At 38.7% G+C, this 24,557-nt stretch overlaps 1 protein-coding gene across 1 annotated transcript; it reads left to right on the top strand.

Annotated features, from left to right (window-relative positions):
- Nucleotides 1–3,631: 3,631 nt before the first annotated feature.
- Nucleotides 3,632–24,323, top strand: LOC143870562 (Protein kinase superfamily protein). The gene is made up of 4 exons (XM_077376617.1): nucleotides 3,632–4,490; nucleotides 8,840–9,103; nucleotides 19,605–19,727; nucleotides 23,359–24,323. The coding sequence occupies exons 1-4, from the start codon at nucleotides 4,116–4,118 to the stop codon at nucleotides 23,920–23,922; spliced, it is 1,326 nt and encodes a 441-aa protein (XP_077232732.1). The 5' UTR covers nucleotides 3,632–4,115; the 3' UTR covers nucleotides 23,923–24,323.
- The last annotated feature ends 234 nt before the right edge of the window (nucleotides 24,324–24,557 follow it).

Raw genomic sequence — 24,557 nt, 5'->3', positions numbered from 1 at the left:
CAGCTCAACTTATAAGTAAGCCGAGGAAGAGAGTTTAAGGATCGCCAAGGGACGAAGCACAACTTCACCCTCCTAAGGTTGAAGCTCAAAAGCTCAAAATTGTCTCAGCATTCTCCAGAACACATCTGACTTTCTTACTCTTAATTAAGTTGAGGAAACAGTATATTCAAGAATTTACTAACTTAAGAAGCTCGGACATGTTAAGGATAGACACCACGCTTCCAAACTTCATGTCGCCGAACTTCTGTAAGTTCGGTCAAGCATCTAAAAGCCGCCTCATTACAGGTCGGTACCGAAAGATCTTAAAAGATCTCCAAAGCCAAGAACTACTTCCTCGACCCAAATAAGGCTCGAGGAAGTGGGGGGGGCAATATGTTGGAGGTAAAATCAGCACTCACCGTGGATGAACGACACGTGGCATTTCCGACTATATAGAAACTGACTTAGTGATTTTAGTATGAATTGTCACGAACCTTATCTCATCCGAATAATTAGCAACGTCCATAGTTGGGAAACCGCCCCTCAAAGAGGAAGTGTAGTATAAGGCAGTAACTTTCTACCTATAGGAAGTTCATTGAATGGTAACTTGCTCGTTAAGGGAGATAAGATACCTATTAAATATAGATATAAACTTATCTTCTAGGGAAGTCACCAATCAGGAAAGACTCCTTAAACAGTAAGATTCTAATAATTGAGGACTTTATCCTCTATAAAAAGGGACCCTTACTTCATAATGGAACTACGTCTGACTTAATCCTTAATAAAGGGGTACGTAGGCAACTTGGGAAGACCAAGTTCAGTCGCATCTTCCCCCACCCCATAAACGCTCTCATTTTTCATGGATTAGTATTGCTTAGATACTGTTGATGCCGATTCCTGACTTGATCATCAGAGGGTGCGCCCGGAGTCCCCCTCCGGGGCCCTTCTAACATGGTATTCTGTGAGCGTGGGGACCCATAGATCGGAGCTCTACCAATCCAAAGGTCTGATTCACCTACAACGCTCGCTCGATTCTCAGGTACAAATTTTGGCATCATCAGCACCCAATTATGATAATGAAATAATATAAAAGCCAATCAACAAAATCATATAGCCCATGTAAGAATGTTTACAAAAGTATACAGAAGTAAAATTAGACTTGACATCTGAGGCATTTAAAACAAGAGGAAGTCTAAACTGAAGGGCGCCCTTGCATAAATAAGCTGAAAGGGGCGCCGCCGTTGGTTGAAAATGCATTTAATGCTTTGACTTTTACACATTGTTGAAAGTGCAGTTAGTGCATTTAGTTCATTTAGTGCCCTTTCAACCAATAGGGCGCCCTTCACCTTATTTATGCAAGGGCGCCCTTCAGTTTAGACTACTTCTAAAAACAAACATAAAACTCTTAAATTTTAAAGAGTTGCGCATGGAACAAGGGAAATGCAGTGTTGTGAGTTGTGACGATAAATTTGGCTGCCATGCAATGCACTTGGCAGGCATGTTGGGTGATCAACTCTCTTGCCCTAGTGAGCCACGACTAATGTGGGCCCATTACATCATAGCAGATCACCCAACACATGTCCACAAGCAATGATCCATGTCACTACGATAGTAACATATTTATCCCATCCTATTACGATATGGACCCCACAATACAACACATTAGCTAACCTTAGACACTTGCATTCGTAATTAAGGGGGAACGGAATGATATGTGCACTTTTGCTTGACAATGGCACTACTCACTTTACTACATGTTTTTTTGATTGGTTATTGATGTTTTTTTTTAATTTCAATGCCCATATCAACAAATACAAACACTTTTTGGATGCTCATTGTTTTTGTAAAAGAACATGGTTAAACATCACAATATTTTAATGATTCTAAGGCCACGTTTGGCGTTTTCTATGGAATATTTGTTTACTCAATGGTGAGGAAGGGGGATGGAGGAGCAATCTGGGGGCGTAGTAAGTGAGAGAGAAAGCGGAGAAAGGCTGAAATAACAAAAAAAAAAGAAATTAGATGATGAAAGGGTGTACGAACACATACCCATCATCCCCTCGTTGATATTTGATCCAACAACAGCTCACTTTTTCAAAAGCTGTCCCACTCGTCATATTAACTCATAAAATCTCCACTGAAAATGTAATTATTTTCCTTGGTTTTAGCCTTTTGTCACTCTTTATTGACTAGGGATGCAACTTGGGTCGGGTTGAGCCCAACCTGAGGAACCATTTAATCAACCCGAACCTGACTCTACCCGAGTTCCAGTATGATGAGGTTCAACCTTACCCAACACGAGGAACCCTTTTTTACGACCCGAGCTGAGTTCGACTCGACCTGAGTTCAACCCGACCCAACCCAAGTTTTTAAGCTTATTAAAAAAATGATAAAATATGTTGGGATTCACTCGGGCCAGGTTGCCCAAGCCCTTAACCCGGATCCGAGCCGTACTTCTTAACCCTGGTTGGGAAAACTCAACTCTAACTTGTCTTCTTTTTTTTTTCCTGGTTGAACCCGACGAGTTGCACCCCAATTGGTGACCCATCCTCTCTCAAGGCTTTGCTTCTCCTAGCCCTCTCTCGCCGTGTCATAAATTGTGGGAAATAAAAAGTTCCCAAACAGGGACTAATAATATGCCACGGAAAAAATTCTTGGTTGCCGGCCTAAATCTTTTATAACCATGATGAAAAAGCCAAGTGTCAAAGAAATGAATGGGGAAGTGCCGTTATCAAGACGCCTACCTATTATTTCATGTGACATAATAAGGCGTCACCGGTAATCAGATACCTACTACGCTGACTGAAATGACTATTTTACCCATGAACTCAATGATCGTTTAGATAAGGCAAGTAATATATTCGCCCCCTGAAACAGCCGTCTGTAGACTATGAGCACTCTTTTACATTAGAAAGGCTGTCGCAAGTAAAAAAGGGGGCAAATATATCTATTTTCTTTTGTCCTCTAAGAAAAGACAAATGGCAAAATCAGTTATCTATTTACATCCTCCGTCACATTCAAATTTAGGCAGCAGACGGTAAGAGTCACAGACGTTTCTCTCACATGAATCACATGACAAAAGATAATGATTGAAATTACCCCATTACCTCTATCGGACTCTCTTTCCCGCCAGCAAATCCCCTTCTTTAGTTGGGGTGTCAAATGATCATCTTTCCACCGATGTCTTAGTCACGATCGATTCAAATTTCTTATTAGTCAGATCGGATTCGGATTGTTCTTCAGATCCTACTTCTTACGCCACAGTCACACATTTAGTGGTCCAACTCGGGTTGGGTTGGTTTGGATTGGCCCGAGGAACCATTTAGTCATCCCAAACCTAGGGGTGCAACCTCAGGTGGGGTCAGGTCGGGTTGAGGATGGTCAACCCTAACTCAACCCGCCTCCAAATTACATTTTTATTCATCTGTGTATTCAAAAGACCTATTTGGATTTCATTTGGTGAATAACTTTGTTTATGGATTTCCATCATTGTGCAAGTTGTAGGGCTCTAAGTTATTTGGGAGATATTTACGTATCTTATGATCTAAGTAAAGGACAATGATTTACTCATTGTCAACTAAGCATTCTAACTTTTTTTAACATTTTAATTTGTGTCCAATGTAATATAAGTAGGACATACTTGGACTCTCCTATGGATGGTCCGATTTGAAATGAATCGTGAGGGAGACTTGGGAAGTAGGACCGTATCTGACCAATAAGGAATTTGAATGGATCATGACTGAAACATAGGTGGATCGGATCCGATTTACCTCTAACAATGCTTCTCTCTTTCAGCTTCCTCTGTACTCTTCTCGTGAACTTCTGTCAAAAAGACAGATGGTCCAAAACGTTCAGCTATCAGAATTCTCCCGAGAGAGAAATAAATCACACCAAAAGAGAAAAAGCAAAAAATCTTATGTCATTTTTTCTGGATTTTTCTAAGTATATAATATCTGAGTTTTCAGGTACTTGATTACTCCTCAGCAGCCCCCCTGTTGACCTTTTCTCCCTCCAACCACCTTCATTTTTTTTCCTAAAAAAATCCTACATCCATGCATGTCTTTCTTCTTCTATTTAGGGTTAGGGTTAGGGTTTCATTTTGTTAGATTTCTTGATTTTACCCTTTCTCCTATATCATGAAGTGTTTTCATTTCTCCAAAGAAGAGGAAGGTGGAATTGTGTCTAGGGTTTCTAGGGTTTCATGGGCCCGATCTCTTAGCTTAGCTTCGAGTAGTGTAGACACCAGAAGGTCCGAATTCGAGTCCGATTCGAGGGATTTTTCGGATTCTTTAGGGTTGAATGCTTTCTTCTCACAGAGAAGATCTAATGATCTTAGGGTTTTCGCATTTGCCGAGCTGAGATCGGCTACTAGAGGGTTTAGTAGGGCTTTGATGATTGGTGAGGGAGGGTTTGGATCTGTTTACAGAGGGGTTATTCGGGTTTCGGATGATGATCACGGCGAGACACCGATGGAGGTTGCTGTTAAACAATTGAATCGAAATGGGTTGCAGGCAGGTTTTTCTTTTTGGTATTTTTGTTTTATTTGGAATGAATTTGAGCTTTTATTTATTATGGATTGTTTGCGATATTCGCGAATTTGATAAAAAGAGAGAATTTGTGGGTTTTTTTTTTTTTTTTTGCCATTTTTGATGTGTTTAGCATGAATTTGATTGCAAAATGTTAGCAAGATTTGTATGTGTTAGGCTTGTGTTAGAAAACTTACCAGACTATCTTTATTGCATATTTTATGAGTTTCCAAAATACAGGGCTAATGCTTTAATTGCTTGATTTAGGAAATGATTTTTTGCTGAAATTGCTTGGTTTTGGGGGTTATTATGTGGTTTAATTAAGGAGTTAATTAGGACATGTGTAAAGGTCTACCTGAAAAAAGGCAAGAGTGAAAGCTGCCACCAAGTGGGCTAATTAGAAAAATGGACTGCAGGCGAGTTTTTCTTTTCTGTTTTTTATTTTATTTGGAATGAATTTGAGCTGTTTTATTACAAAAGGTTTGCAACCTTAGTAATTTGATGAAAAAGAGAGTATTGTTGTTTTTTTTCATTTTTTCACATTTTCCATGTGTTTAGCATGAATTTGATTGCGAAATGTTAGCATGATTTGTATGTGGTAGGATTGGCATATTTATCAGAATAGAAAACATCACTAGCCTTGATTCCCACTAACCGGAGAAGAACCAAAAAAGGAAGGAGTATCAATGTTTTTTTTTCTGCATCTGCTATTAGTATAAATTCCATCTCTGGGTTTTAAGACCCAAGTGTTGGAATCTTCTTGACCTTGAATGCAATCCCAATCCCAGATTACCATAAAAAAGCAAAGGAAAAATAAAATACAAAAGTGGAATACATCACTTGGATGCATTTTTTGACAGTTTTTATATGGTGCCCGACCTTCAAGTACCGTCAAAATGGCACCGCCCTTGATATTTGATCCAACAGCAGTGCACTTTTTAAGATGCTGCTGTTGGATCAAATATCAAGGGTGGTACGTTTGACGTACCACCTTGACGGGACTTCATGGTCGGCCATCGTATAATTTCTCTTTTTGACATCCACATGAGTTTCTTCCATATGAAAGGAAGAAAGCCCTAAATCATGTTGTTCAATCATCACATAACATATACATGGGTTCAAAAGAAAAATCTATGATTTGTGGACATGGACACGAGTACGGACATGGACACGACGGACACAACAAACCCCTAAAATTTATAAACTAGGACACGGGTAAATCAGAAAGTACATATAATCATGATTTGTAGACATGGATTTGTTTGTCGAATTTTGATATGAATACGAGGTGTCTGATATGACAACCCCAAAAATCTAGAAATAGTGAGACGCCCATAAACTTACGTACATATAATATTGCTGATTACTATCATAATTTGCAACAATATAAACATGATAATCTTTTACCTATAAAAAAATATGGTATTCACTTAACAAATTAATAAATCTTAGGATTAATAAACTATAATTTAAAACAAACATGAGATAATCAAATAACAACACATTCATCAATTTAATCTAGTTCTCTTCAGTAACCAATGTTCAGCAAGAGAAGGAGACCAATAGGATACAATCATACAATCAGTATAATATTGGAATAAGATTTTATTTAAGGGATAGGATATAACATCAAATATTAGATAAAGAAGAGCTAAAAGAAGAGTTTGTAATAAAAGAGGTAAATAATATATTTATTAATACTTCATTCAAAAAAAAAAAATTATTAATAAAACGGAATGTCACACTTGATACGGTACAAAAACTTGTCGACACACCACATCAAGTCTACCACTTCTAAGAGTACATTAAAAGTGTCCGAAGTGTCGACACGTGTGGATACCGGTGTCGTGTCGGGCATGGCACGTGTCACGGGCCTTTTGTTTTAGCAGCGGAATAACCCTTGCGACGCCTCAACATACGTATATGCTAAGGCCAGCCTTCTCTTGTGCAAGGTTCTGAAGGCCCTACACGCCAACACCTCTTGGTGCTTCATATGTGCATACAATCTTTAAGCTGTTCAACAGACTACTTGGCTCAGACCTTGCAATGCTTCTCTAGATACTTTGTACAAAACCACCAAGTCTTTCATCAAGCTACTGAACTTGGCCATGCTGTGCCCAACTTTGAACCCACTCTTATGATCAGTCATCATCATGAGTACATTGAACACAAGGCCTCAAAGCCAAATGCAAAGTCCATCTGGTGCGAGGCATGACAATGCCACGCACAAATCCGCCAAGTCCAACGACTCACCAATTCGAGGCACAGATCTATGCCGTGAATCAATACACAAGAAGGTTAAAGTCCTACAAGGAAACTTTAACCTTCTTGAAGGGGGGCACGACCACATCAAGGGACAATCCGGATAGTCAAAGCCCACCAAGGAATGAGGTATTGTACCACATCCCAATCCGTCAAGCACAGAGGCTTGGTCATCCAAGAAGCAAATATGCCCCATGGACTGATCCGCAAGGTATGCACCTTCGAGGGTGACCAAAGCCACCTCGGCACGAACTCATGGGATAGCCTAGAGATTGGTCTATCCACAAGACGTATCGCGGTGCAGAAGACAAAGTAATATAGCGAGCCCCCTGCACCGGTCCGTACGCGCAATGCTAATGGGAACCCAATCCAACATGCTTTGTTTTTGGTCCCCATCCTTGACCAAAGAAACTGGAGCATCCCTTTGGAAAGCTCACAGTCCGCACCCAAAGCTATCTTAGGGCACTAACACGAGCTGCAATATGATTTCCCGCTGTGTGCCTCACATGCACAAGCAAATACTCTTACTACTCACAAGCAAACCGCCAAGGTTCCGGTTCACACCTGCTATGCCTATCGGAAGAGGAGTCAACATGTCACGGGGCCAACTCCCCCTAAAGAGTTTGACCAACCAAACCGCTCAACTAGGAGTGCCCTCCAAAGGTGTTGTTAGTGACTACTTCGCAAGACACAATGAGATGAGGTGGATTGGGGCAAGGCGCAATGAGACGGGTGGGATCGGGGTGCTAAACTGTTTCCCTGTGACACATGGCACGTGTATTGGCAATAAATTCAAAGAGTCAGCTTAATCATGGAAAAAACGGTAAACTTATGAAAACATATGCAAATGATGGACATTTAAGATGAAACTTCATGCAAGTGCTAGAATAAGCACAAATGTAAATACACACTAAAAAAACAGCACATAAGTTACAAAAACCTACCCTTAATTCTTTAACAGCATCAGATGTCTAGTGACATGCATTGTTGTGCATGTGTAATAGTTTATTGCATTTCACATGTAATTCAGCAAATCTTTATACACAATACATGCACCACATTTTACATGCAATTCATATAAGTAAAATTATGTAACACATTGATATAGTATATTAATATACTTATTTTTTTCTTTTGGTATGCATTTCATTTTCATTATGCATTTCGATGGAGATGGAAGTGAAAACATTTTGATTGTTTTGTGTCGGTTTCTGTGGAAATTTAAAAGTATGCCTGCACTTATGGGAAATATATTAATAATGAAATTTCAGTTTCGTTAGGCATAAATTTCGTTATGCATTTCGATGGAGATGGAAGCGAAAACATTTTGACTGTTTCGTGTCTGTTTCTGTGGAAATTTAAAAGCATGCCTACAGACCTACAGTTATGGGAAATATAATAATAAATGAACTATACTTAATGAACTCCAACTTGTTGCATATTTTCAATTTAAATTTTGAGGACGTTAATTCAATATATTATTTATTCCTTTTTAAGTTAAATAGTTAAGTTTTCTAAGTTATTGTTTTGTTTCATATAAACACAAGCACACATACATACATGTATGCATATGTCTCATCTCATAGTATTTGAGGACCATAATTATATATCTCTGTCCTGGATTTTGAAAAATACTACCATTTAAAAAAAAAAGATTTTGAAAAGTACTGAGACGTATCTCTTGTACTCATCTCTATGTCTATATCTAGTACACAGGTTTTTATGCTTTTATGTCCTAGAAGTTGTTTATAAATTTCTTTGAAATGAAGTTTGGTTCTATATAAACGATTATTTCTTCCATGACATGCTTACGAATCTATTTTACATATCAATTTTGGATTTAGTCATAATCATCTGATGCAAATCACATGAACAGCTGTATGAGTAAAACCATATTATGAACTTTGAGGTAGAGACTGTCATTTGGGATGATCATTCCATGGAGCATTGCTTCATTGCTTGTGATGGCTTTTGACTCACAGCTATTATACATGGGTCTAGTTTTTTATTTAAATTTTTTGAGTTTTACTTTTCAGCCTATCTAATTCTTTTGACGTCTTACTATCATTCAGGGGCATAAGGAATGGATTACAGAAGTGAACTTCTTAGGTGTAGTCAAACATCCAAATCTTGTCAAGTTGGTGGGCTATTGTGCTGAAGATGATGAGAGGGGTATTCAACGACTTTTGGTATATGAACTTATGCCTAACAAAAGCTTGGAGGACCACCTACTGGCTCGAGTGCCATCATCACCTCTCTCATGGTTAATGAGGTTAAGAATTGCCCAAGATGCTGCACGAGGTTTAGCATATCTCCATGAAGAAATGGATTTCCAGGTACCTCCCCCGATCCACCCACCCACCCAATTTTTTTTATCTTAGAGTTCACACTCTCCATATCTGAAGCATTGCTATTGTTTGCACAGATCATTAGTCTAAAACTTGAAACTTGCATAGACCAAGACGACACTGCAATTGGCTATGGGAATGTGTTCAAGATAAGATACAACACATGGACAAGACATGAATAGGGCTTTAGCGAATTTTAAATCTCAGTATGCCAGTTTTACTACTAATGTAAACCAACATAAGGTAAAGGACGTTCAGGAAATGTATAGATTGGGAGCCATTCAAAGCTCCTATCTTGAAATTAAAACATGCTACATATTTCTTCAAACAAGGATTGCAAATGATGCTTACCCATTCTACGACAATTACTCTTTTCCTCACATATGCATACATACCTTCCACAGTGCAACCTTCTTATATAGAATATGGCAACAGTAAGGGAGGGGGGGGGGGGGGTCGTCATGAGATGTGAATTAGAAAATATTCACATCTGAAAACTTCATTAAATATAAGCATCGTATAGACGAGACGATTACAAGAGTGCCACTCATAAGTGACATTTAATAATTTCAAGGGTACCCCTATGACCATAGAAGCACCACATGCAATAACAGACTGGCCATATCTACTCAATAGCACTTTTCCTCAAGTTGGAACAGATATTTTTTTTTTTGTTCCTAACTTGGAAAGAATAATTTAAAATGATCTTCTCAAGGTTTTTCTGACAGTTGGGTCAACTGGTCCTTGGAATGTATGGTGTTCCAGTCAAACTTGATATCACTTTTTCTTGGATGAAGTGACGGTCTATCTCAATGTGTTTGATCCACTCATGGACGATTGGATTAGAAGCAATGTGTATGACAACATGATAATTTTGACTCCAAAATTTGTCAAGCATGTCCAAAGCAACATTAACATACAGGTTACACGAATCATAGCAATTTATGAAACTTTTATGCTTGATCGTGCCACTGCAACCTGGCGTTTTCTCTACCATGTCACTAAATTTAAACCAACAAAGGTGCAATACCCAGAAGTAGACCTCTAGTGTATAAGTCAACCTTCCCAGTTTGCATAAACTGAAGCAGAAAATGCAAAGATGTCCATGATTGGAGAAAATAATTACTTGTATATGTGAACCTTTCAAGTAACTCAAAACTCAATGAACCGCCTCCATGTGAGGTGCTTGAATCTTATACATAAAATTTGCGCACTCCAATGACAAAAAAAGTAATGTTTGAACCGGTAGCTTTACGGATTATCAACGTTCTCTCTAGTCATTCATACCTTTCTAAATCCTCAAGTAACACTCATTCCAAAGTTGGATCTAAATTGGAATCCCTAATAATATCAACAGGTTTAAACCCCAAGCAACTTGTCTCTTCAAGGTTGTTGAGAACATAATCTTTTGGAGATATTAGGATTCCCAGAAATGTTTCAAAAGGTCTAGTGACGCAGGGTAGGCGTAGCAGAAGCTTTTAAAGTTGCCAATGGAGGGAAAGGAACGAAAAGGGCGGTTGGAATTGTCGGAAGGGCACTTGGAATGGTTGGAATGGCAGTTGGAATATGAAAGGGTGGTTGGAATGGTTGGAAGGGATGTTATTTCATATAAAATATGCCCTTACACAGTAGAATTTGGGTTAATGGTTGCGGTTGGAATGGTTAGAAGGGACGTTATTTCTCAAAAAATATGTCCTTACATAGTAGAATTTGGGTTAATGGTGATAAATGAAAGTATTTGGTTAGGGATGTTGGATGGGTGGAAGGGAAGTTCTTGGGTTTTTTTTTGGAATGGTAGAGAAATTTTCATTCAAAGGAGGCAAAGACTGAGGAGGTCTATGGACAAGAATGAAGAAAGAAAGGAAGAAAAAAACACGAAAGTACAGTAGTAAACCCCTATGGGCAAGAAAAATGTGGTCAAGGGGGGAGGAAATCAAAGAGCTCCACCTCTGCCATCGACACACCCTCTCTGGCTAGTCTATCAGCAGCCTCATTGGCCGACCTCTTAACGTGAACGAAGGAAATATTAGCACCTCCCATGCTATCCTGAATCTCATAAAAAAAAAACAGGGCAAATCTGCCCGGCAAATGCCTATCGCACGACACCATGCTCATCCCATAGAACTCCTCCAATACCCGAAGGTCCTGGGTTCCCCAAGCTAGATCCATCAAAATTCGGTTTCAGGTTCCTTGAATTAGGTGGCTCCCAATTTTGAACAATCTTGGGCACCCACACTAAATCATTGTAAATCCCCTTCCATCCATACCAGAGATCATGAGTCAATACAAACCTAAAACAAGGTCCTCACCCTAGAAATATTGAGAGCAATCACCTTATTTGGAAAGAAAGTGCGATCTCTTCGAATATCCCTTAAAAATACGCTCATTTCTCTCTTTCCCTATGACCCAAAAGGGAAGTTCTTAGGCTTGTTTTTTGAATGGTGGGAAGTTCTTGGGTCGTTCAAGAATGGAAGTTAAAGAAACAATATAGTTAGTTATGGGAAGGGAGTTCTTAATGTTTCTTGGGAGTTTAAAGAATAGTTGGGCTGTTAAGCGAATGCAAGGAAGGTTGGTTGGTTAAAGGAGTTAGTCGGTTCTTGATATTCAAGAAGGTTAAGGTGTTTATAGGGTGTTTGGTCGACTAAAGAAAGGGGTAGATTATTGTTTGTTACGTGATGTTAAGGAAGGCTTTTGTGCCCGGTTAGGATAGGACGGAAAATAAAAGGTGTTATGGGCAGTTTATGGTGGCTGGGGCTGGGTGTTTTGGCTTATAGTTGAAGTTAAGGAGAATTGGGGACTGGTTTGGGTTTGGTCATCAAGACAAAGGGCAGATAATGGAGGTTGTAGTGGATGTTTTGGCACCTAAAGAAAGGTTTTGCAAGGTGATATTTCGGCTGGGAATAACATATATAAGTTGCGATGGTCGAAACCTGAAGGTTTGGGCTATATGCAACTGGGGAAAGAGGCAGAAATCGTCTGGAAAGGTGTAGGCTGTTAGGTGGTTTACTGTGAAGGAAAGGTGGGGTTAATGACAGGGAAAAGAGGATTATAGGTTCAGTTTTCTGGGCGGAGAAAGAGGGTGACAACTGCTGAAGTCTAGGGGCTGGGTGTGGCGGTTTGGGTGATGAAAAAAAGAGCAGGAAAAGGGATTTTTTCTGCGCTTAAATATAGGGAAGAGGATGAGCTCGATTGGGCAATTCTCAGGGTGGTTTCATGACCAATTTGGAGTTATGCATTGCGGCCAACTGATGCTGAAGCTTGCCTGCGGCTAAACCAAGGAGTTATAGCTGGAACCTGATGGCAGTCTCTGTTCATACTTGCTATGGCTGAGGAGAGGCAATTTGGGCTGTGTATCGGTTGTGCAGAATCAATGGTGTTGGCAGCTGGATGTTAAAGCATAAATTGGGCTTCTTAGCAGGATGGGACTGATCAAAGCTAGATCTGTTTCAGGGAATAACTTGCAAATAAACAAGAAACTCAAGAGTGAGTTCTTAATTCTAAACTCGAAAGGGACAATTTCTAGGCAACTAAATGTTATTTCATAATCAAAGGCATGAAAAATTTGGTTACATTGCTTGCTTATTTATAGATTTCCTTGGGCCTTTCCTAATCTAACTCAGATAAGAATGAAAAGACTAAAATACCCTAAAACGAGTCCTACCTTTGGACGACTAACTCTTGCAATTGAGATTCTTAAAATTTCTACTCTTCTAAAACTAAATTTCGTCCAACATAAAAGAAATTAAAAATCATAGTTAGGTAAAAGAAATGGCCCTTTAGCCAATAGGACAATAAAACTAACTTGAACTGATTAAATTTTGAACCTTTTGTGAAACAACGGCCATTGATTTGTTCGTCGTTCGATCTCTTCCAAGATGATCTACCTCTAAAAAACATGTTTTTGGCATCATCTTGGGCTTGATTGTCGATCTGTATCATCCTGTGGTTGATTCGAGGGACCGAATTCGTCCGATCATGGATTTGAAGATCTCGGCCATCGAACGACGTAGATGCATGCCTGCATCATACCACCTTCTTGAAAAGAACTCGACCGCGAGTTTATCTCAAGTTTGATGTCGGCGTGAGGAGTACAGATTAGCATGATGGGTGTGCTTCTCGCTCCGACTTCGAAACTAAGCCCTTTCCAACGGATTAGATATTTCCACTAGGCGAGTAATCTTGTATATTTGGGCAAGCAGTGGGATTTTATTTGGTTGGAAAGTTCACCCTCAATGAATTCGTCAAATTGGGGTGGCGAAGGGAGAAAGTAACCTTCACTTTTCTCTGAATCATGGGCGGGGCAATCGTGGAGGCGGCGCTGATCTCTGTTCGTCTTCGTGGTGAGATGAAGTGCAGCTATTATCATCTAAGGGGTTGGATTAAACATTTCATATGCAGCTTCAACGTTTGCACATTTTTCTTCGCTTTTAATATGCCTGTCATCATCGGCATCTTCATGAATTTCATCATCTTTCTCTGGGGATTCCCTCAAGGAGGTCCTTTTCTGACATTTGTAGATCTTCCTCTCCAATAACAACCGGAGCTTTTACTTGACGCGGGTAAAGTTTGTCATGTAGCTGGTCTCAAGGTTTAAAATGTCGGTTTCCTCCACAATGAAACCGAAATATTTCAGTTTCGGTGAAAATTTCGGCTGAAATCATGTAAAACTTTGACAAAAAAATTGATTTTTTTTAAAATCTCAACCGAAATGTATAAAATTTCGGCAATTTTGGTGGTCATCTTTAAATTTCATTGAAAATTTTAAAAATTTCGGTGGAAATCTTTAACATTTCGTTAGAAATTTTGTAAATAAGGGTGAAAAACGAAATTCGGCGACATTTCAGGAAATTTTGGAGAAATCATGTAAAAATCTGATTCGTACTTTCGGTTTCGGTCCAAACCGAAGGACCGAATCCGAAATATTTCGGCCAAAATTTCAGATTTTGACCGAGATTTTAAATTTTGGTTGTTCCATCTTGTCACACATTTGTATCATCTTTTCTTGTCTCTGAAGTGTCTCTACTTGACTATTAAGAGGGAGCTCCAACTTCTCTAATATTAGGTCGATTTGATCCTTCTCTAGAGCTCGTGGTGGAGGCATGGTGGCGATTCTTTTTTTTCGACCCAAGATTACAAAGGAGGTGGAATCCTCTGTTCCCTGTGTTATGATACCAAATGACGCAAAGTAGGTGTAGCAGAAGCTTTTAAAGGTGTTAATGGAGGGAAGGGAAGGAAAAGGGTTATTCGAGGGGTTGAAAAGGGCAGTTCGAATGGTTGAAATGGCAATTGGAATGGATGAAAGGGCGGTTGGAATGGTTGGAAGGGGCGCTATTTATTAAGAATAGGTCATTACACAAAAGAATTTGAGTTAATGGTGATAAAGTGGAGTATTTGGTTTATTATAGGGATGTTGGATGGCCGGAACGGAAGTTCTTGGGTTTTTCAAGAATGGAAGTTGAAGAAATACGATAGTTAGTTATGGGAAGGGAGTTCTTGATGTTTCTTGGGAGTATAAAGAATAGTTGGGCTGTTGAAAGGAAGGGGATGAGATCTACTTGTCCCTAAAACAGAAAAAGATGACCCCTTCTTGCTGAGCATTACCGATAAATATTCATTTTTTTATATGTTAGGTGAATTATCATTCAAAAAAAAAAGGAAGGCAAGGAAGGTTGGTCGGTTAAAGGAGTTAGTCGGTTCTTGATATTCAAGAAGGTTAAGGAGGTAAAAGGGTGTTTGGTTGGCTAGAGAAAGGGGTAGATGAATGTTTGGTCGACTAGAGAAAGGGGTGGATGAACTGAAATGATCTTGGCAGTTCCTTTCCTGTTCAGATCATTTGTGAACTGATCTTGATTCAGCTGCTCAATATTCTCATTCAGAACAGGCTGAACTGAACTAGTTTGGTTCTTGACAAATAGAAGTAGCAGGATATGAGATTTTAACTACAGGACAGAGTGACAAACAATTATAGGAGTAGGATTGAAATGTTTCAGAATAGTTCTGAACTGTGATAAATCTCAATGCCCAGCTTGAATTGACTGAGTTTCCAATTACAACCAGCAATTTACACGATTCAGTATAGCTGAATTAAGTTGTGCTTAAATTATATTGGAAACTGACTGAGAAAGTTTAACTTGCAGCAACACAGAAAGGCTGAATTTCGATTTGAAGCAGCAGAAAAGAAACTGAAGTTCTGGCTATGACAAAGAGATCTGTGAATTGCTACTCGAATGGGATTTCAAAATAGTGCCATTCAAAAGAAAAAATGGGATTTCAAAATAGTCACTGAATTCTGAAATAGGAACCTATACTCGAGTGAAATCAATTTGGAATGTTAACCAGATCAAGAGGATTAGAAGACCTGATCTAGACTTGAAATTCATATTGTTGTCAGATCAGATCTGAACTTAACAGTTATGGACTTCCATATTCTTTAGATTGAATTTGACAAAAGGCAACAGCTAACAATGGGACTGATTTATTAGAAGCTATGACAGATTTTACAACTCTAGAGGAAGATCATTGAATTGCTTGAACAAAAACTTGTTTTCATTAGAAAGAACACAGGCGCAGTTATTCAGCATAAATTCCAGATCTTAAAGAATTACATGAATCAAAAGAAAATCTTGCACTTGACAGGATGAAAACTAAAGACAGGTTGGGGTTGAAGATCACTTGCTCCAAGGATCTTACAATTCATTATCCATGGAGGAAACTCTCTACTACAAGAACTCCAAATTCTTAAACTCTCCAAACTTTTCACAATACAAGAACTACTTGAAAAATTAGATCATAGGGGTATTTATAAGTGAGGTTCATGGTCCCTAGTGCCTGCGAACTGAGAGACAGCTGTCATGAGAGCTCATGCGAGCTAAGGGGCAGCTAATCCCAAGAATGGGCCAGCTAAGGGCCAGCTCATGACCAGCACATCACTTGATGATGTGACAAGCATGGGCAAGCATTCCACCTTCACATGGTGGCTGCTATGTGGCTACCAACTTTCTTTTGGTTCTTTGTTGATACAATTTTCCAACCATTCATTTTCACTGTCATGCACATGCCCTTATCCTTAGCCTTCCTTGAAAGTTTTGGAGTGCCTGAAAACTCTTTTATTTCTTTCCCTCTTTTTATTTAGCAACATTTCTCTATTCTTTGCCCTCAGGATCCTTGGCCGAGACCCACCTCTTCATCAGAAACTTAAAGTTGAAGAATTAAATTGCCCACTTAACCTCTTATGTATTCTTGAGAAAACATCTTTACTTCTTTTTTTTTAATAATTGTTCACGGAACAAATATTTCACAACTGGAAGAGGACAAAAGAATACTGGCTTCTGATGCTATGTATTCCCAGTCATGTATTTCCTTAGCATGATGTCAAATGAGGAGCCACCAAATATGAAGTACGATGCAATTTGGGAGACTCATGTTCCTCCAAGGCCTAAGTTGCTTTTTGAACGATGGCTCTAGAAAGATCAACAGTTTGGATAGATTGAAAAAGTAGGAAGATGGGACTTACTAACAAATGCGTTCTGTGCAAGGTAGAAGTGGAATAATTGAATCACTTGTTTATTCACCGTTAGATGGCGAGAAAAATATGGATTGAGGTCTTTGCTTGGTTTGGTTGCTATTCTGTGCAAGGTAGAACTGGAATAATTGAATCACTTGTTTATTCACTGTTAGATGGCGAGAAAAATATGGAATAAGGTGTTTGCTTGGTTTGGGGTGGTTTGGGTTCTTCCTAAGGCTTTTGGGAGCTAATTGAAGGGTGTAACTGTAGGCAACTCAGGTCTTTGGGCCAATCTTTTTGTTCCATGACTCCATTTGCAGTGGTGTGGAGCATTTAGTTGGGGGATTAATAGAATGTTTCATGCAGGCCAGAGGGAGAGAAAGAGAAGAAAGAGAAAAGAAAAGAAGCAGAAGAGGAAAAGAAGCGAAGAAGAAGACTAGAAGCAGAAGGAAGAGGAAGAGAAATAGTAACGGGAGAAAGTTCTGCAGTAGTATTATTCCAAAAGCTGTAAAAAGTTCCATACATCAGTCTATATATAGGCAATTGAAAAACAAAAATAATATAAATTAATTGGAAATAAAAATCCATAAAAGCACTAAAAGTCCAATATGCCCCTACTGGTCCCCACGGGTGCTACCCCGCCTAGGATAGGTCTGAAGCGGGTGCCTACGATCACCCACCATCTCTCCCCCCCCCCCGGTTGAAAAGAACTCTTCTCCGGAGGGTGAATAGTGTGATACTACAAGAGGTTGGGCTCCGAATGGCAAAGTTCCTCCTCTGTAAGGCAAGTAGCGTCAAAATCGGGTCGCCGGCGCCGCTTGACAAGATAACATTGAAATCTGCCCTGGTGTGAAGCAACAGTCTCATAAGTGAGTTTTGCCCGATCTGGTCAACATGAGTTGATGAAACTGGCGGAACGATAGGCACTGTGGCTGGAAAAAAGAGTTCGCAATCTAACATGTGGAAACATCTGTCAGCATAGTAGTGGGCTCAAAGGTACCTTAATATGGAATGGGATCTTCCACACAGGACTAATATTCATATCTGTAGGCTAGTCAATTACATAAACATTAGGGCCATACTTATGCATGATACGAAAAGGTCCAATGGCTTGGGTGTGCAACTTTTTAAACGAATGGTGGGGATAACACTCAGGATGTACACGAACCATGACATAGTCCCCTCATTAAATTCAAGGTTCCTACAGTGTACATCAGCTTATAGTTTATATTACTCATGGCAATTTTACGACATATATCAGCATGTAAATCACGGATTTGCTTGGCGAAAGAATCAGCAGACTCAGATGGACGGGCATCAAAGGGTAGCAGAGGTCAATGAGCTGGCGAGGGATGACGCCATGAACACGCCCAAAGGGACTCTTACCGTTAGCCCGATTAACTGAACCATTGTAAGCGAGCTCTGCAATTGGCAACAACAGATCCCACATAACTGGACGATCACCTACAAGTCACCTAGGCTATGATTAACGACGACAATCAATCTGTGGATGAAATGCCGAGGAAAACTTCAACTGGGTTCCAAAGAGTTTCTAACTTTTCATAATCTTATTCCAAAAAAAAAACTATTGTCCAATACATGTGGCCTTCGTAGATATTGGCAATTGAAATAAAATGGAAATTAAATCCCTAAATCTGAATAACATGAATATAAATCCCCTAAAAGCCAATAATGCTACTTATTGTGCAAATATGCCACTTATTGGGCCCCATGGGTTTGCGTTCCTCATCAATATTTGGAGACAAAGAAGCTTTCATCTATAGAGTTTCTTTTTTTTTTGAATGGTATCTATAGAGTTTCTTTGGGAATGAAGAATCTTTAAGTAAAGTGAGTGTTGGGAGGGAAGAGTTTTTGGGGGCTTATGACACTCTTTTCTTTTAAAATTGTAAAGTGGTTTTAATGGGTTTATAGAAAAAGAGAAGGTTATGGACTTATAACTAGGTGGAAACATCCTCCTAACATCATCAAACTCGATTTGATGGTTGCTCTTTGGGTAATCCAGAGCAAATCTGAATTGGTGGACTATATAAGGATAAGTATGGTGTGACTGCACGTTCTTATTCTAATATGGTGGAAACGAAAGTGTTTTGTATGGGGATTGGGATTTTCAAGAGAGACTTGGGAGGGACATTGTGGGTGGAAGGGGATTCCGTTAACTTAATTGTATGGCCTTGTAGGATTAGTGTGGAACCTTAGAGGTTGGTGAGTATTATCAATGTTATTATGGACGAAAGTTGGAGCCGAACTTATCTTTTCATCATATCCCGAGCTTGGCCAATAAGATAGTGGAGTTGACCAAATCCAGCTCATCTCGAGATTGGCCAATGATATGGACTTTTTTTTTCAGTATATGTTATTTTCTCAAAAGAGAAAAAAAAGAGGGTGAAGGGGAGCTAAACTTTTCATGGTGTATCAATTAGAAAATATCAACATCTCATAAACTTTATTAAGAAGCAGCCTAGTATGTAAACATACGGGATTACCACTCATAAGTACACTACCATTTTCATGTTTACCCCTATGATCATGGAACACCATATGCAATTAAAGACCCGCTTTATCTACTTCATAGCACTTGAGTTTTTCCTATTAATACTTCGCAATAGATGTCCTCTTTGTACTGAGAGACACACCTAATACAGACTACTGCTCTCTTTACATCTAAAAAGCTACCCTGTATAATTAGAATATTGGAAAGCTACAACCTTCACGTCTTTCAGCAAATATATTCATGCACCTTGAGAACCACATAGCCAACATATTCTCTAGGTTTGTATATATTGAAGACGTTCCCAAAAGTAGCATGCACCTTGAGAACCACATAGCTACAACCTTCCCAAAAGTAGCATGCTAAATTACATCCAGCATTCACCTCTTGTTTGTGCTTTGCATAATGAAGCCAAATTTCTTCAATGATGTGTTCTACCTCAGGATTCTAATTCTTTTTATGTATTATTGTTGCAGTTGATATTTCGAGATTTTAAAACATCAAATATTCTGTTAGATGAAGACTTCAATGCCAAGCTGTCTGATTTTGGGTTGGCAAGGCAGGGACCCGCAGAAGGACTTGGTCATGTTTCAACATCAGTAAGTGTTTTTTTTTTCTTGGATACACCAGTAAGTTGTTAACTAGTCAGTATATTTTATATACCTCTGACTGCTTGCTTTGATCATCCATGAATAATCAAAATCTTTAATTTCCTTCTTCATGACCAAATTTGATCTATGTTTGTAGGTTCATTTCCTGGAATCATTATTATGAACTCACATGCTTATTTCTTGAATTGACATTTCACTTGTCACATTTAAAGGTTAAATCCACCACAGTCCAACCCAAACAATAAATCACCATGGGGATTGTGTAGAGCCATTTTGAGCAGTACGAATAACATGTTGAGTTCAGCTGCAAGTTCATTATCATGAGGCCAAATTGTTGTCCTTGTATCTTTTGCCCAAATTAACATTTTGACTCTAGTCCTTTCTGTCTAAATACTTGCAATGACCAAATGTGCACCCAAAACATTGTGGTTTTCTCATCCTTGAGATCATCCAGGAGATCATAGACCCTTCAAGTCTGGGGATCGAAGCAAGTTTAGATAATGAGATACTAACCCTTTCTGTCGTAGTTACATGATTTTCCAGTCACAACTTCCAATAGTAGTCATCTTATATATGACATCATTAGAAGTTAGCTGTTCCAACTAACCCTGAGCTATGCCAATTTATTGATCAACACAAAACGAGACAATTAATTCTCCAAATGATATGCCTGAAACCTTAACACCTGATTCCTTAATATTTTTCTAGGGACACAATCTCAATCTAAAATGAAGAGAACTTGCAATCATCATCCTTTTAAGGAAAGATCCAACAATCTGAGTCTGAGAGTCTTCCAATCTCTTACTTTATCAAAAGTGATCCAACAATCTCAATCCTAAGAGGAGAGACCCAACACCCATATAAATATCCCTGATTCAGGGGAACAAGAAGCATGTGTAAGACATCCACGTTATACAGAATGTTGAAAAGTAATGATCAAGCTAATTTACCTTTCCAATGGCATAACGACTAACAGCTCCAAACCCACTCTTGGATTTTAATGACTAGGCTTCAAACCATGCTTAAGGATGTGCATGAAACTATTTACATATCTCATTTACATAGCTACAGCTTACAGTGCAACAAGCCACATGGTCAAAGGCATATGCTTAAGATAAAGTGCAATGAGTCGTTTAGTCTATATTTGCTAAATAGCATGCAACATGCAGTACTTAATCCTTGTTGGAGTCAGTTTCAAAACACCCCGAGTCGACTCCCTTTTATCTTGGCCGCGTTCTTGTCCGAGTCCACGTTTTGCCCTACAAAGTCAATCAAAACTTCTTTGGCTTTCCCGAGATATCCAAGTACCCAGCCGCATCAATCGAGTACTCTACCGCGTCGTGCCGAGTCGACTAGGATTTGCTTTGGCCTCATTTTGACCTGCATCCGCATTTTGAAACAATAGTGAGAGTATCATTGAACCTACCGAAGTTAATCTTGATTTTTATCTTTCTTTCATATTAAGTACTTTAGTTGAAAAAAGACCATAACATTTTAAAGAAATCATCAACAGAATAAGCTAATCTTGAGAGGGTTTTTAGAGAAGCATTTTTATTTTGAGACCCAATTGAGCTATTGATATCTTCCACCCATGTATCTTCTCAGGTGCAAATCTCTTTTCCCATGTCAGTGGCATGGTGAAGAGACCTGGTTCAAGATTGCCTCATGATCTAGCATAGAGAGAGGCACTTCTATGGTGTTGGATAAAACTTGATTTGGGGCTGAGGATGGCAGATTCCAAGCAAGAGGCGACTTGATACATCAATTTTGATAAATCGCCTGTTATTCCTAATCATAGATTAATGAGTAATGTTTAATTGGACCCAATTAGCATGCCCAAGTCTTAAATGACCATTTCCAACAAGTCAATAGCATCCGTAAATATATCTATAGTGGCCAACCATATTCTCTTCCATATACATGAACTCGTCCACTTTGGAAGCATCAAAATGGTTGCCCAACTACGAATGAAATCAGCCAAAAAGATGAAGATAGAATACCCCAACTTGGTGCAACGTGTGTGAACTTGGGGCCGCCTTAAACCTTATTAGCCTTCACCTTTGTAGACTGCCTGACAAAATTTTCTAGAAATGAAATGGAATAATGAAGGATACGCATGGAGAATTGGACCAGAGAAATGAACAAGCATGCATTTCAAGAATTTTGATGTTACGTCAAGAAAGGTGAGAAGCCATGAGAGGATGGAGTGGAATACTTCAAGAGAATAAATTTGATTATTGTGGCCTGTCCTGTGAAAGGAAGTAGTGAGATCTAGATGATTGGAATATGCCAATACACAGGCTGTCCACTGACGGTTTTGCTATAGTATCACCCGACTCTCAGGCTGTCCACTGACGGTTTTGCTATAGTATAGTAGACTAGTAAGAAACCTAGTGCCATGCACAGGGAGACAATGTAAAAATTAATGCTTAATTAAAAGAAGCACTGGGACTTTTAGAATAGAAAAATTAAATAAGGAAAAAACGGAAAAGAAAAACTCTATTCAAAATCTGAAAGCATAGAAAAGGAAAACTATTCAAAATAGAGTTCTATTATTATTTAGTTGAGTGCAGGAAGCGTGGGGTCTAAAATAGAGATAATAGGGGAAAGCAAAAAAATTCTCGAGGATCCATCCATTGGGATGCACATTAAGTAGAAGTAGAAGGAAAGTAAAATGATCTCATGTCATTTTACAAGTAAAAACAAAGTAGAAGTAAAAATCATGTGTACTTTCCTTTTCCTCTTGATTTGAGAGGAAACTCAAAAGGCTTTAGAAGATTTGTGTCAGACAAGGAAAGTATAAACATAGAATAAACAGTGCATAGCAACCAAATGTTCCTGGGAAAGGGAAAATGACATCATTTTACTTTCTTTTCTTAGTAAAACAATATATTTGGCTAAGGGAAGTAAAGAGGGAATGAGTGGGAAGCATTATTGAAAGTCAACATTTATGCCCCATCGAAAATGAATAAGAAACATATAGAAAGAGAGTTATAGACTATAGTGGGTTAGGGAGGAGGTTAATCTAGGTTAGGTTACAAGTAGCAAAGAGGACTTCACAATGGTTTAGAATTAGGAATTTATAATTTTATATATTTACTCATTTAACAGAAGTTTTATTTAAAATTTGTATTTTTAAAATTTTAAGTAGACATTTTTTAAATTCACTCCCTCTGAATTATCAAACTCGACTAAAATATTTAGGAAAAATAATTTCCTAAATGGAAGCGAACTCTAAATTAAGACGAAACTTATTGGAAGCACAATTCCATTAAATTTGGGAAGCGGGGTTTAAACTTTAAAGAGAGCTGCAACCATGATGTCTTACTGCTATATTATTCAAAAAAAAAAAAAAAAAGAAAGAAAAAAGAGAGAACTGCAAACATGATGTCTTACTACCATACCAGTCTACACCCTGTTGGTCATTAGCATATATTGGGTTTCATGGCATAATGTTGATTTTGTACTGTAGATGTTGTAAGCATTTGCACTCTATTATTCTCCGAATGCCAAACTTTGTGTACTCCACAGAGATAAATATATCAAGCGGAATAGATATGTTTAGGTTTAGATGGGTAGTAATGAATGCAGACTACTGATGTTCTATTCTTTTGAATAGGTTGTAGGTACTGTGGGCTATGCTGCTCCAGAATACATTCAAACTGGTAGACTGACTGCTAAGAGCGATGTATGGAGTTTTGGGGTCGTTCTTTATGAGCTAATCACAGGAAGAAGGTCCCTTGAAAGAAACCTACCAAAGAGTGAGCAAAAGCTCTTGGAATGGGTGAAACCATATGTATCAGACTCGAAGAAATTCTGCATTATTGTGGACCCAAGACTTGAAGGACAGTATAGTGTAAAATCGGCTCAGAAACTCGCCATGCTGGCCAACAAATGTCTAATGAAGCAACCCAAATCCCGCCCGAAAATGAGCGAGGTGGTTGAGATGTTAGGCAATATCATTGAAAGTTTAGATAGGGGGAACCCACAAACTGTTAGTGAAACTCAGGCTGTAAATGAAGAAACAGTCAATAAAACAGTCAGTACCACGGAATCATCGAAAGAAGGGAGCAATTATCTGAGGAGGGTCTTTGATTTCAGAGAAATGATAACCCTAAGAAACAAATCTGGTGGGAAGTTAGATTGGAGAGGCTGGACACCAGGGTTGGTAAGAACATGGTAAAAAGCTTTTGAGAGGGAGATTGGTATATTCATCTTCTTTCTGCCAATGGCAAGTATATGCTCGGGGTGAAGTTTTTCAACTTGTTAATTTTTAGGGGCATTTCTTTGTCACTTCAAGGGTTCAGTTCTTTTGAGCGTGAGAGCATTTTTTGTCATGAGACGGGGATGTATTTGCCATTGGTAGTAGTGTATGGGACATAACTGTGTTGGTTAGTTCTGCTGTTCTGTTTTGGGACAATGGGAGTTATTATTAATGCGTGTCTTTTCTTTCTTTTTTTCATTTTTATGTGTCTGTAAATATAGGCAGTGAATTGGCAAGGCCGGCTAAATGGGTGCATGTATTAATTTGGGATACTTTTTCTATTTAAGTGATCGGAATGGAAGAATTCATTCAACTCGAAAGAGCATTTTTAGTCTCATTTGTAGGTGCATACATTCATATTATATAATACTAGTATTCAACATTAAAAGAGTTTAAAAATGAAAAGTGGGGTATGGGGGGCCATTATTTTTTTTTTTTTTTTTAATTTTTTGGCAGGTAAGCTGGGATTGAACCTATGACCTCAAGGTTGAAGAACAAAGTTTGATGTTGGCACTACCATGTTTTAATAATCGCACAAGCTGAGCTTGCCTTTT

This window comes from Tasmannia lanceolata, unplaced genomic scaffold (assembly GCF_043159265.1).
Source record: "Tasmannia lanceolata isolate RefF3 unplaced genomic scaffold, GAP_Taslan_0.1 ptg000002l, whole genome shotgun sequence".
NCBI classification, from domain to species: domain Eukaryota; kingdom Viridiplantae; phylum Streptophyta; class Magnoliopsida; order Canellales; family Winteraceae; genus Tasmannia; species Tasmannia lanceolata.
This window is presented reverse-complemented; position numbering and strand designations above follow the sequence as displayed.

Bases quoted from the DNA above. Each gene is read 5' to 3' on its own strand.
- LOC143870562 (XM_077376617.1), top strand. From the start codon at position 4,116: ATGAAGTGTTTTCATTTCTCCAAAGAAGAGGAAGGTGGAATTGTGTCT. The intron at 4,491-8,839 runs GCAGGTTTTTCT...ACTATCATTCAG, and splicing joins TGAATCGAAATGGGTTGCAG to GGGCATAAGGAATGGATTAC. The intron at 9,104-19,604 runs GTACCTCCCCCG...TTATTGTTGCAG, and splicing joins ATGAAGAAATGGATTTCCAG to TTGATATTTCGAGATTTTAA.